Raw genomic sequence first — 14836 nt, forward strand, 5'->3', positions numbered from 1 at the left:
TTCTCTCCCCTCTTTTTTTTCCAAAACCTGCTACACCAGCAGAAAGATCTCTTCACTCGCTAGATCTCAAGAGAGTTCTCAAATTCTATTTGTAGAGAACAAAACCAGTTAGAAAGTCTGATCAATTGTTTGTAAACTATGGTTCTGTTAGGACGGGATTTCCAGCCTCCAAGCGATCCATTTCGAGGTGGATAGTGTCCTGCATTAAATTGGGTTATCAATTAGCGAACAACCCTCTGTTGATTTCCCCTAAAGCTCACTCGACTAGGGGTAAAACGGTGTGAGAAAGTGGATCTGTATATACTGGACCAGAATAAGGTACAGTGTGTATAGAGTCCACAAACCCCAGAGGTATAACAGAGGTTAAAGCCAGGTGTGACCTTACTCTCTAAAGTGGTAGCTTGGTCGAGCAGTAAGGCAGTACCAGAGGACCGTGTAAAGCATTTGTTGTACACACTCAGTCAGCAAAAGGTTTCACACACTCACAACTCCAGGCCAATTGTTTTTATATCAAAAGATATAGTTTTAGTTCTAGAACCAGCAGGTATCAAAATATACTGTTCTCAAAATGAGAGTTCTCAGATGAGTACTTTGCAGAAAGGCAATAAACTTTGTAAATACAATAGGTACAGAGGTTGCAGTAGGCAACACAATTCTACACACAGTTTAGCATTGAGCTCAGTGGATTTCCTTATATAAACACAGTTGATTACTTTGTAGATTACTTTGGTAATTCCAGGACTGGCTCCTAGGTTCAGTCCTGGGGTCTAAGCTAAAAACAGTTTAGCAAAAACGTTTTAGGTATTGTAGTGATTTTTCAGGAATAAAAAGCTATTTTAAAAGTTCACACTTAGAAACATTTCAACAGAAATCTGGCAATGTTATCCAATGGGAGAAAATTCAGGTTGCAGGTAAAGTACGATCTCGTTACTTTTGTAATCCATTACTGGGCTCCTGGGGCCAGCACTGAGGTATCAACTTAAAACGGGTAAGTAATTACGTTTCAGTATTTCCTATGATTTATAAAGAATATTTCTAGTTTTCAAAAGTAGACACTTAAAAAAAATTCATAGAAAAGCAGACAATGGATTCCTATGGAGAAAATACAAGTTACTAGTAAACCCGTTCGGGATTACTTTTGCGGTTCAGTATTGGGCTACAGGGTACATACAGTACTGGCTCCTCTCCTGATCACAGGTGAGTTTTTCGGAATTCGGATGATTTTATATGAATATTTTACATTTTCAAAAGTAGAGACGTTGATTTTTCTAGTCAAACCAGTCAATGTTATTCAATTACAGGTAAGTGAGTTACCGGCTTCCTGGTGAGTACTCGACTGGTAAAGTTGTGGTTCTGGGCATAGACTCAGGGGCCCCCCAGTGTCGGGTAGGTACAGTTGGTTCACCCTCAGTAGCGGCCGGGTGCAGAGGTAGTTAGGCCCAATGGGGGACAGGGGACCTCCCGTTGGTGGCTGCTGGCTAGCAGGCCACGCGACTGTGGGAACTGGGCTCCTGGCCACTTGCTTATGACAAAGCAGGATAAGACAAAGGTGGCACAGCCAGCGGTACTCGGGCGTCTGGGTGCAGGGTGCTTTTGAGCTGTCTGGCGCTCAATGTTATCCAATGGAAAAGGTAAAAAGGGAACAAAGGCTACAGGCTCGGGAGCGGAGACTCTCCAGGGGCGACCTGCACGTCGAGAGGTAAGTTGGGATCTTGGAGCACAGGTAGGTACCCCAAAGGGAGGCACAGGGGGCTGTAGGGCGCCGGTTGCAGGGGTGTCTTTGGGTGTCAGAAAAGCTTACCGTCAGCTGGTCGCTGTTGGGGGGGGCCCTGGTTCTGAGTCTGCAGGCGTCGTCTGGTTCGTCGAGGAGGGTCTTTGGGCACTGGACTTCGAGTCCCAGTCGCCGGGGGGACGTCCTCGTGGTCGTGGATCACTCGGGCACGGGCCGGGCTCGGCGGGTGCAGAGTGGGCTGGTCCGGAGCTTCCTGGCTGGCACCAGGGGGGTTGTTGCAGCAGAGCCTCTGCTGATGGGAGTCCCAGGCTTTAACAGGGTCAAGGCAGGCAGGTCCTCTGGGTGTCCCAGATAGTCTGGCTTTAGGCAGGAGCAGGTTCCAGGATCGACAAGCCGGTAGGGCTGGGGCCAAGTCAGTTGTTGTCGTCCTGTTAGCAGCTGAACGGCGGGTCCTCTTCCTCTTAGTCTTCTTTCTTCTTTTCGGGATCTGAGGAAGGAAGGTTCAGGGAGCCCCTAAATACTGAAATTAGGGGCGTTACAGGTAGGGCAAGGGCAGGGACCAATAGGTCCCTGTCCTGGGGTGGGTACACCACCTAGTCTGCTCCTCTCCTGTGGGAGGGGGCAGGAGCCTAGCTGTGATTGGGCAGGGCTCCCCATCTTCAAGATGGCCGGAGCCCGGGGTCGTGCTTCACCTCGTCTCCCCCACCTGAGGGGTGGGGTTGACACAGGCTGGCACCCTCCCCTTCCTGACGTAGTTTTTCCCGCAAGTCTTCCAGCCAGAGTGGGGGTCAGAACTGATAGGGGCCAGTTGCTGGGTACAGCAAATGGTCTGGGGAAGCTCACAGAGGCGGCATGCCTTTGAAGCTTCCCCCTGCCCATCCTGGGGCAGGAGACCTAGCACCTCGCCCAGGATGTGCATTGTTGCAGGCCCAGGAGAGCGGGTGGGCTCTCCACCCAGGGGTCCAGCAACATGTCTGCTGTGTGGCAGCCTCTGCAGCCACTCAGCCCAGACGTGGATTGTAGGTTAGGTTTTCAGGGGGCATCTCTAAGATGCCCTTTGATGCATTTTACATTAAATCCCACACTGGCATCAGTGCGGGTTTAATATGCTGAGAAGTTTGGTACCAAACTTGTTAGTCTTCAGTGTAGCCATTATGGTGCTGTGGAGTTCGTAATGACAGTCTCCCAGCACCATATACTCGTAATGGCATCACTGCACTTAAAGTGCCCAGGGTACTGTAGGGGCACAGGGATCATGCACCTGTGCCCACACCTCTGGCATAGGGCACCCAGCTAGAGGGGTGACTGAAGTATGCCAAGACAGTGGGTTCTGTGGGCATGGCACACAGGGATGTGTGCCATGTTGACTCTTTGTTTAGTTTTGTACTTGGACACCTAGCCTGCAAAGGCAGTGTGTGGGTGTCAGGGTACTGGGCCCCAGAGGGTGGCACAATAAGTGGTGCAGTCCTCAGAGGGTCTTCTCTGGTCACCATGCCCTGGGTACCTAGGGTACCATTTACTAAGGGCTGATAGGTGGCCAGAGCTGCCAATTGGGTTTTAGTTTCAACACAGTTTTTAGGGAAGGAACACAGGCCCTGGGTACCTGGTTGGCAGGAACCCAGGGCACACTCAGTCAAAGTAAAGCAGCTGTTCAGAAAAAAGTGGGGGCATACCAGTGCAGGAAAAATGGCACTTTCTCACAAGCGGCTACTATAGCATTCTTACACAATGTGCAGATGGCCGAGATTTGTAAGACTGCAACTTGGAAATCGGTACACACGTTTACTAGACATTACTGTCTTGATTCTGACTCCAGAGCGGATATCCAAGCAGGCCAAGCCTCCTTGAGGAATCTGTGCAAATGCTAGCCTGACTGGAGTCATTGATGTTTTTTAAAAATGTCTACTCTATTTTGTACTGGTCACTTGCCTGCAGGAAGAGAGGATGGGCTTGCTACTCGATTCATGCGCTTATGACTATTGATGAGGATTCCCTGGAAGAAAAGGATAAGTTACTTACCTGTAATCCTAGTTCTCTTCCAGGGGTACAATCATCAAAGTCATAAGCAACCCACCCGCCTCCCTGTGCAAGTGATCAAGTTGAATGTCATCTTTGTGCCCTGGCCTTCGGGTCTCCGCAAAGAACAACTGACCTAACTGTCACCCCTGAGGCATGATGGGAAGCTAGGGGTCATGGCTGCCTTAAAGGCAATGTGCCAGTTTTATTCTGTGTTTCTGTGTGTTAGCTTTTCAGCTTTCTACACTAAAGTTTCTACAATGCAGCCCATGGGCTTGCAATGTTTTTCATTACTCTTTGCAGGAGTATGATTTCTATGATGCATTAAAGTAGTTTTCAAATGTGTTTTCTTTATTGGAATGTTATGTATTTATGCAAAAGAAATTCTTACATTGCTCAGCCTTTGCTGTATGGAGGGCTGCATTGTGTTTATTGTGATATACATATATATGTTTTCAGAGCTACATATGTTTCCACATACGTTTTTATGTTTTCGTGGTCCCCGCGCATGGGTGGGAATATTCATGTGCTTATGACTCTGATGAGGATACCCCTGAAAGAGAACTAGGATTACAGGTAAGTAACTTATCCTTCCCATATAATGAGAATCAAGCCTGTCGGATTACCATAATGCATTTGAATTATATGCTCGTAGATCTCCTTTGAAAATACTTTTTGTGCCTGGACAGATTGTGCAATTTGTGTGTTCTGCCTGTATCATTGAAGGCGCCCTAACAATAGTAATGAAAGGAAGGTGACTGAGGTTGTCCACGCAAAGAAATATGTACATTTTATGTTAACAGATACGTACTTACAGTGAATATCAACATATTTTTGTTATAGGTCTCCAAGAAAAAGGAGGTCTAGATCGCGATCTGGATCTCGGAAGCGTAAGCACAGAAAACGGTCTCGCTCGAGGTCAAGAGAGTGGGATAGAGACCGGAAGAGGAAGACCTCTCGCTCTTACTCCAATGAGAGGAGAACGTATGAGAGAGAGAAAGACAGACTCAAAAAAGGGCTTCCTCCAATACGATCAAAAACACTCAGTGGTGAGCAACTGTGCTGCCTTTTTGCAGTGTAACGTTTGTTTCTGTAATTATTTTGCTTGCGATCGTAGAACTGTCCTTGTCTGGTGACAATTTGTCTTTAATTGCTTAGTCAGGAATAAGATGGCAGGATTTTAAAATATTTGTGTTTTAGGAGGGTAAATTTTTGATTTTGTTTATTTTTAGACTTGGATAGCAAAAGTAGCGCTGTATAACCCGGTTTATTATTAAGTGTAGCTTTACTTTTTTAAAATATTTTTTAAGAAAGATGTTCTTCCATGGGTTGGAATATCTGTTTTCTCATGTTTTTCTGGTGTGCCTCTTTTTTACTCATTAGACTTTGGAATCTCAGCCTACTACTGGTGCCTCTCCATAATTGCTTGATGTGAAACCTGTGTGTGTCTTTAAAGGGGTGCAAATAAAGTGTGCCTCCTCCTCTAGTTGAGTGGCTACTGCCACCCTTTTTCTAGGCAATGAGGCTACTGGTAATTGGTAGCTACTGATTATAGACCTGAGTGAATAGACGTGGTCTTCGCTACCTCCCTCTAAGCAACAGGATAAGCCATTGCAGGAAGCTGGCTCTATATATACTATACCAAAGTAAGGTATAGTGTGCACAGAGTCCAATGGATCCTCAAAGGTAGGCAGAGATAAAAGTAGATAACTCTAATTGTGGTAGTGTGGGTGAGCAGTAAGGCATTATCAGAGGGTAGTGTTAAGCATTTATTGTACACACTCAGGCAAGAAATGATGTCACACACTCAAAGACTGAACTCAGACCAATGTGTTTGTATAAAAATATTATTTATTTGTATTTTATTTCCAGAACTAAGCCAGGCCTGGTACAGGTAAGTGCAATAGTCCATTGCAAGAATAATGCAGTTAAATACAGTTTGAATGCAAATGGATTGGTTATAGGTAAGTCGCTTGTTCATAAGAGTTGTAATTACTTTTTCAGTTACTATTGAGATTACTTTGTAAGTTACTTTTCAGATTACTTTTAAGCTACTTTTTCTACTCAGTGTGATATGCCTAGATATCACACTGGGACATTTCCCAGATAAAAGGTGAGTAAATCAGTTTTTGTAAATATCCAGTTTCTTACGGTATACCTTTTTCCAACTCCACACTTAGGAAATTTTTTAAAGAAAATCAGTCAATGCCATCCTATGGGAGGAAATGTAGTTATCGGTTTACAGGTAAGTACTTAGTTTTGGGAGTTGGTTTTCTGGGGTTAGAACAAGGGTGCCCCCAGGGACAAAGATGCACTCTCAAAGCACCCTCAGCTTCACTAGGGCTGCCAAGTGTAGAGTGCTGAGGCCCAGTGTTATCAAATAGGTTAAAGGGGCCTCCGGTTGGTGGCTGCTCACGAACAGGCCACAAGGTTGTGGTAGGAAAGCTCCTGGACTTAAGCTCAGGGCAAAGGAGGATCCAAGTTAGCACACAATGTGCACCCACAGCGGCACAGGGGAGGCTGAGTGCAGGGTGCTGTTTTGGCGTTGGTGCCCTGTTTTCAATGGGGATTGCCGGGTTTTGTTATTAGCTGCAGGCTCGGTCCAGGAAGTCTTCCAGGAGGAACCAACAGCTGGGCAGGTAAGTTGGAGGGCTTGGGGACGTAGGTGAACCTCAGGTCCTCTTCTCCAGAGTGCAGCGGTGCCGGGTATAGGGGTGTGTTTGAGGTTGAATTTCACCTTACTGTGTCACTCGGGGTGGTGCTGGGGGGTCTCCGTGCAAAGGCTGTTGGCGATGTCTGGGAGTCCTGGAGGGGGCAACCCATGATGGACTCGGACTCTGGAGCGCTGGGGGACCTCGCTGAGACTGGTGGGCCACTCAGATTGGGCCGTAGGTGACAGATGCATTGATGGTTCCAGGCATCGGGTTTCTTTGTAGTCAGCAGACTCTGAGACTTTCTTTGGAGATTCTTTTGAATGGAGCTGCTGTTCACAGGAGATCCGGTCTATGTTGAAGGCAGTCAGTCCTGCCAGGGTCCTGGAGGTTTCTAGCTGCTGGACAAGGCGACTCTTGGCTCAGGATCTCTATGAACTGCAGATGGGTCGGTATGGCTGGGACCAAGTCATTTCTGCTCTGCAGTCTCCTCTGCTGGGAGTTTTTTGTCCTTCTTCATAGGTTGTGGGAATCTGCCTTCTGGCTTCAGGGCTGCCCCCTAAATACTGTATTTAGGGGGTGTTTTAGGAGTCTCAAGGTAAGTAGCCAATGGACTACTGACCTTAGGGTGACTATACCCTCCCTAACACTGATTGAAGAGTGCCTGCCATCTCCAAGATGGTGGGTGCTGGAGAGTGGGCTTCACCTCGCCTCCGCCACCTAAAGGGCGGGGTTGGTAAAGGTGGGCACACCTTCTGAGCTGTGCTAATTTTTCCTGCCGAAAAGGGGGGAGGCATGAAGGGGGCCTGCTCCTGATAGCAGGAAAGGGTGGAAGTCGCGTTGCAAAGGCGGCAAGGCCTTTGAAGCTCCCCTGCCACAGATATGTGTGCTATGTCAACTCTTCACTTATCTCAGCACCAAAACATGCAGGCTGCAGTGTGTGTGTGTGTGTTTTAGTTAGTTAGTTAGTTAGTTACCTCGTTACCTCTAAGCGTTGCACAATATGTGCTGCAGCCCTTAGAGGTATTCCCTGGTCACAGTGCCCTTGATACCCATGGTACCTTTTACAAGGGACTTACATGTGGCCAGAGAGGTGCCATGTGGGGGTACAAAGGAACAGGGGGGTGTTACTGCGACATAAATCCACTTTCCAACACTTCCCTACTGTTGCAGAGACTGGAGTAGGCATAGTAAATGATCCTATTCCAAAGTCAAGCACTGTAAGGCAAGTCGTCAAAACTACTTGTGTGCTGAACAAATGCGTACGGATGACACGTTCGTTCGAATGACGGCTTGATAAAGGCATGTGTGCTAAATGCATGAAAGATTCCGTTGCATATTCACCTTGCAACCCAATTGGTCAGAAATGCTAAAGAAATAACTCCTCTGATAAGTTGTCAAGGAGGGTGAAGATGCTTTCTAGGTCATTAACTTTTATAAACGGCAAGGGCACCAACCCAGTACTACAGGGTGACCGTCTCTTTTCCACGGATGCCCCAGAAGGAATTACAGGTGTTTCTTATTTGCCCCCAGGTATTGTGTCCCTTTGTCTGTAACCTGCTTGCCCTGATTCCCAAATTGTGTAAACTGCCCACCCCTTAAAGGGTTCACTGACAGAATATCGGTGTAAAAAATATAGAAGTAAAAAATATTGAGGTAAAAATGTAGAATTAATAATATCGACTCCCTATACGTAATGCCTTAACGCGACGATTTTTCCGCCGCGGTGCAGGCGTTCTAAAGGGTGGGCGGGGCTGCATCGGCAGCACTGGGGAGGGAGTGGCCGACGGGAGCACGAAAGGGGTTAAACAGGTAAGTACAAAAATATTGGGGGGGGAAATATTGAGGTCAAAACTATAATTGTACAAAATATCCATATACATATATATTTTTTCCAAGAACTTCACTGCCAGCAGGCCTCTTGTAAATTCTTTCTAAAGAACATGGAAATATATATATACATAAACACTGAAAAAACCATAGGTTTCAGGCCTGATATAGTTAGTAATTAGCATTTAAAAAACCTTAAAAATTCACTGAAAAAAACATAGGTTTTAGGGGTGTTATAGTTAGCTGGACATTTCACTCGTACAAAACCATTGAAATTCCTCCGATATAGTTGTACTCACTATATCTTGCGCGCCCGCAATCCACTGCTGATGTCACATATTACATCATTCATGACATGGTCAGTGACATCACTGATGACATCTCAAATGACATCACTGATGACATCATCCAGTGAATGTGTTTTGGTTCGTTATTTAAATATGTATTTTATATATATATATATATATATATATATAGCAATTTGCATTGACAAATGAGTGGATATATAAATATAAATATCTGGATGGAGGATTTAGTAGCAGTGTGATTGACTGTTTACTTGACTAATTTAAAGTGTCTCACTAAATATATTGGATAGTGACTAAACTGTGTGAACATCTGTATCACTTTGTCAGTTGTTGTGTAAATTGCTTCTCCACTTGGTTACTAGCTATTTGAAAGTCTATATTAGTTATTGATTAGTTAACTGAGTGTTTGTATGGGAGAGTGAATGTGTGTGTGGTTCGGTGGGGGGGTGTGTGACTGCCCCAAGATGTGTGAATAGTTGATTCAGTAGGTATATGAAGTTAAAACTACATGTTATAACAGTTGTTTGGGTGAGTGAATATCATTATGGGTGTGGTGATGAGCAAATATCTCTCTCAATGGTACATGTCCAACAAAGTAGAAAATAAAAGGCAGTGTATGTGTCAGTTGTTTATAAATAAGTATACATAAGACTCAATGATTGTATGCGTGACTGTATGGATAACTGTATACTTGTAATAGTGATTTTATAACACACTAAGTATAAGTTACTATCTATATCAATAGATAAAGTGGTGTTTGTATAAGTGTATAGCTAAGTAAATGTAAGTATGATCCATTGTTTGCATAATTGAATAGGATGACTTCATAAGTGAATAGTATGTGTGCTGGTGTGTAATGTCGAGATAGGTGTATAAGTATATTTGATAGTATTCTATTGATCATTGTCTACATGTATGAGTGAATCTATAGGTAAATGATTAGATGTGTGTATAGCTCTAGGAATCACTGAGTGGGTTTTTAGAAACTTGTATTGGTGTGTCAATGGATTCAAATATGGTACTCTGTATTTTACAGTGAGTGATGAAAGGTTATACTAGTGTATGATGAGGTGTATCTAATTGTCTCGTGGATGTCATCAATGATGTCATTTGAGAGGTCATCAGTGATGTCACTGACCATGTCATGAATGATGTAATATGTGACATCATCAGCAGTGGATTGCGGGCGCGCAAGATATAGTGAGTACAACTAACTATTTCGGAGGAATTTCAATGGTTTTGTACGAGTGAAATGTCCAGCTAACTATAACATCCCTAAAACCTATGGTTTTTTCAGTGAATTTCTAAGGTTTTTTAAATACTAATTCCTAACTATATCAACCCTGAAACCTATGGTTTTTTCAGTGAACTTCAAAGGTGTTTTAAAAGATAATTCCTAACTATATCAGGCCTGAAACCTATGGTTTTTTCAGTGAATTTCGAAGGGTTTGAAAATGACAATTTTTAAATGTATTAATTGTTATATTTATTTTTTTGATACTGATTTACATATTTTAAACTATTTATTTTTAAATATTTTATTTTTTAAATTACATTATGATTACATTATACATTACAAAATATACTTTCTTAGAATGAATTACTTTAGTTTAAATACTTTGCAAATAGGCAATAGAGTTTTAAGTACAGTAGTTAGTTGTTGCAATGGGCAACACAATTTCAAACACAATGCAACATTGACCTCAATGTGAATTTCTAGTTAAATGCAGTTAGTTACTTTATGGATTACTTTTCTAACCACAGGACTGGATCCTAGATTCAGTCCTTGGACATCTCCTGTAAACGGTTGAGTAAAAGTGTTTTAGTTACGGTAGAGATTTTTAACGAATATTATTGTATTTTAAAAGTTGACACTTAGAAATGTTTTCACATAGAATTACCAATGTTATCCTATACCAGGAAATTCCTTTAGCAGGTAAGTAGTGCTATTGTCACTTTTTCGTACTCAGTGGTGGATCCTGGATCCAGTACTGGTGCATCTCCTGTAAACAGTTGAAAGAATGCGTTTAAGTCAAACAGGCGATTTTTAAAGAATATTTTTAGTTTGTGAAAATAGACACATAGAAACTTTTCTGGTGAAAACCAGACAATGGATTCCTATGGAAGGAAATACAAGTTACTTGTAAGTATGGTTAGAATTACTTTTCACGGTCAGTGCCCGGCTAAAAGATGCAGCACTGAGTTCTCTCCTGATAACAGGTGAGTAAATCGGAATTCGTTGTTCGGATGATTTTAGATGAATATTTAAAATCCAAAACTCCACACTTCGAAGACTTTCCTCAGAAGCTTGTTTCCGGTCCAGGTAAGGCATGGCTTGGCAGTTCGGGCTGGACTGTTCCCATGAGGCACATGGTCAGACTGATTTGCACATAGTCATGTCTGAACTGGGGTGGCAATGTGGGCTAAAGAACGGTGATGGATTATACCCAGATCTGTTGACTGGGTGTGAGTGTTTGATTGGTTCAGATGCTCTGTCCATCACCACCCCCTTTATACGACATCTTCCAAGAGGGCGTCGACGTACCGGAACAGGAGCGGGTCGAGCAACTCCTCATCAGTGCCTCCAAAGCCGAGGACTCTGACGTCGAAGAACTCATTCCTGTTCAGCGGGTCGTAAGTATTCACGTCGACCCCGACCCCCTCCATACAACATCCAAAAAGGCTTCGGTCACTCCTTCACCTTCGCGCCCAGGTGCACACAGAGAGACTGCTTCCCATGCCCCGCCCTCAGGCTCGGCAAGGAAGCCTATCAAGCCTTCAGGCGACTTGGGCTCAAGTCAGTCTGCCATCGGTACCGAAACCCAGTCACCGGCACCGAAAAAGAAACCACCCTCCTCCTCCGTGCCGATCACTGCCTCCACATCCAAGCACTCGGCACAGAAAACAGCAAGCACTGACCCATCGACTCTGAAAAAACACTTGGAGTTAGCAAAAGCCGCTCCTTAAAAGTTCGGAATCACACCCTTCGGAGCCAAAAAAAGCTTTGGAACAGAAAAAACAATCATCACTAACACCTCCATTTGGTGTTCTCTGGACGTAGCAGATCCCGCCTCCAGAGCTGTCAACACAAGTGTCCTTCTGTGTAGATATGCTTGGCTACGCATTTCAGGTTTTAAACTTTAAGTACAAACTTCCATATTAAACCAGCCATTCGTTCAGGAACACTTAATTGGACCTAATGTAGATTCATCTCTTGAAAAAATGAAAAAAGACAGACACAGCTAAATCAATGGGAGCCTTGCAATCGCTAGCTCCCAGACGTTCTTTACGTTGGTCCTTCTACAAGGGCACCTCCAGAGGCTACTCCTCTGACAACCCCTCCACCTCTTACAAGGCTCCCACCCAGTCTACATTCACCAGAGGTTACCAGAGAGGAGGCTACAGAGGCAACAATAACAAAGGTAGATACAAGACCAGCAATACCCAATCTGCCTCCACCCGTACCCAATGACTTCCCTCCGCTCCCCCCAGACCATTCCACTCTGGTTGGGGGAAGAATATAATAGTTCCTTCCTGTCTGGAACAACATTACCACAGACAGGTGGGTGAGACAAATCGTTCAATCGGGTTACTGTCTAGAACTTACCTCTACCCCCCCACCCCCCAACATACCCAAACAGTGTCCAAAGCCGTTAGAACATGTATCACTGATCAACAAGGAAGTCATCTCCCTCCTACAAAAGAGTGCAATAGAACCAGTTCCCCTACACCAACAAAACACAGGAGGTTACTCTGTATTTTCTTATACCGAAAAAGGACGGCTCTTTGAGCCTTATTCTAGACCTCAGACTCCTAAACCTGTACATACACTCAGACCATTTACACATGGTCACACTCCAGCAGGTTCTTACTCTTCTTTCACAAGGTGACTTCCTTGCCACTCTAGATCTCAAGGACGCCTACCTTCATATTCCCATTCACACATCTCACAGGAAATATCTCAGGTTTGTAGTGGACGGTCAACACTATCAATTCAAAGTACTCCCTTTTGGAGTTCCCACAGCACCCCGGGTATTCACCAAGTGCCCGGCGGTAGTGGCAGCTCATCTCAGAAGACAACACATTCACGTCTTCCCATATCTGGACAACTGGCTAATAAAAGCCAGCTCATTCAGTCAGTGTGTACATCACACACACATGCCACTATTCAACTACTCAACCACTTGGGGGCTACAGTAAACCACACAAATTCTCATCTACAGCCATCCCACATACAACAATGCCTAGGTGCCGCAATAAACACCTCAAAAGCACTTGCTTATCCCAGTCTAGCCAGGATAGCAAGCATGCAACCCCTCATAACCAAATTTCAGCCTCAACACGCTCTTCCAGCTCGAGTGTTCATGCATCTCATAGGGATGATAGCCTCTTGCATATTCATAGTGCCTCACGCAAGACTCCAGATGCGTCCTCTCCAAGAGTGCCTAGCACGCCAATGGAACCAGGCTCAAGGTCAGCTAACAGATCTGGTGTTGGTAGACGGTCGCACTCATCGTTCTCTGCAGTGGTGGAACACCAAAAACCTTTCCAAAGGGCGACCGTCCATAGAGCCAGTTCCTCAGATCGTCTTGACAGCGGACGCATCGCTCTCCGGCTGAGGAGCTCACCTGTTGCTTCACACCATGCTGGGCAGGTGGACTCCTCAACAAAAGTTACTCCACATCAACCACCAGGAGCTACTAGCCATATTCCTGGCCCTAAAGGCATTCCAGAAACAAATATCAGGCAAAGCTGTCCTAGTTCGCACCGACAACATGACAACAATGTACTACATACATAAACAAGGCGGAACACATTCCTTACAACTCTCCCAACTAACACAAAGCACATGGAGATGGGCTATTCCCCAGAACATTTTTCTCCTAGCCCAACACGTTCCAGGATTCCAGAACAATATAGCAGATCTGTTAAGTCGTCAAACGCAACAGATTCACGAGTGGGAACTTCATCCGCAAGTTCTTCAACCATTTTTCCATACCTGGGGACAACCAGAGATAGACCTGCCATGCAAGAAAACGCCAAATGCCCAAGCTTCGCCGCCAGATATCCACACCCACTGTCCAAAGGCAATTCGATATGGATGAATTGGTCAGGCAGATTTGCGTACGCTTTCCGCCTCTCCCACTCAGTCCACTGGTGGTGCGCAAACTACAGCAACACTCACTAATACTTATCCTAGTTGCTCCAACATGGGCCAGACAACCGTGGTACACAACATTGCTGGAACTATCAGTAGTCCCGCACTAAAAGGTACACCTCTCCCCACGCCTCTTAACCCAGAACCGTGGAGAGAACAGACACCCGGACTCAGCACATCTCTACCTAGTGATCTGGCTCCTGAGGTCTTAGTTTGCTTATCTTAACCTGCCCCCTGACTGTATGAACGTTATCAGAGAGGCTAGACACCCCACCACTAGAGCCTGCTATGCAGCCAAGTGAAAAAGATTTGTAATATACTGTAACAAAACAATATCAATCCATTAGATGTGTCGATTCAACACATCATATGTTACCTATTACATCTTTAAAGGTCTAATCTAGCATACACATCTATTAGGTTACTCCTAGCTGCCATAGCAGCCTACACACAGATTAGGCAGCACTTATCACTATTCAGAGTACCTGCCATCAAAGCATTTATGGAAGGTTCAAAAGAATAATTCCTCCCAGGGTACCACCCACACCGGTTTGGAATTTGAACATTGTTCTCACAAGACTAATTGGCCCTCCATTCGAACCTCTGCATAAATGTGAATTACAATTTCTTACATGGAAACGTCGCTTTCCTTGTGGCTATTACTTTCCTTGGAAGAGTTAGTGAGCAACAAGCACTCACTATTTAAGAACCATTTTTACAACTCCATCATAACAAAGTGGTTCTGAAAACGAATCCAAAATTCCTTCCTAAGGTTATTTCTCCCTTTCACCTCAATCAGCCTGTACAGTTGCCAGTATTCTTCTCACAACCACAAACAGTCGCAGAAAGAACTCTACATACTTTAGACTTAAAAAGAGCACTCCTTTATTACATTGAAAGAACAAAACCTTTTTGAAAAACAAAACAACTTTTCGTGTCCTTCTCACCACCACATAAAGGCAACACTATTTCAAAATCCGGAATTGCACGGTGGATTATTAAATGCATACAGATTTGCTATCACAAGGCAAAATGTACATTATCTATTCCTCCTAAAGCCCACTCTACATGCAAAATAGGGGCTTCAATGGCATTTATCCTAGATCTAAGGTACTTAAACAAATTCATAAAGATTCAAAAT

At 44.4% G+C, this 14836-nt stretch overlaps 1 protein-coding gene across 3 annotated transcripts in view; it reads left to right on the plus strand.

Moving 5' to 3' along the window:
* The window catches only part of SCAF8 (SR-related CTD associated factor 8), a 1826711-nt gene that overhangs the window by 592843 nt on the left and 1219032 nt on the right, over positions 1 to 14836 (plus strand). For all 3 annotated transcript variants that reach the window (XR_013596231.1, XR_013596230.1, XM_078649179.1), the window contains exon 13: positions 4592 to 4797. Coding sequence is in view for 1 of the 3 variants with exons in the window: in XM_078649179.1 (XP_078505305.1) it covers positions 4592 to 4797 (206 nt within the window). In the remaining 2 variants the exon portion in view is untranslated. The remainder of the gene's footprint in view (positions 1 to 4591; positions 4798 to 14836) is intronic.

The sequence above is a fragment of the Lissotriton helveticus genome, chromosome 6, assembly GCF_964261635.1.
Source record: "Lissotriton helveticus chromosome 6, aLisHel1.1, whole genome shotgun sequence".
NCBI lineage: Eukaryota > Metazoa > Chordata > Amphibia > Caudata > Salamandridae > Lissotriton > Lissotriton helveticus.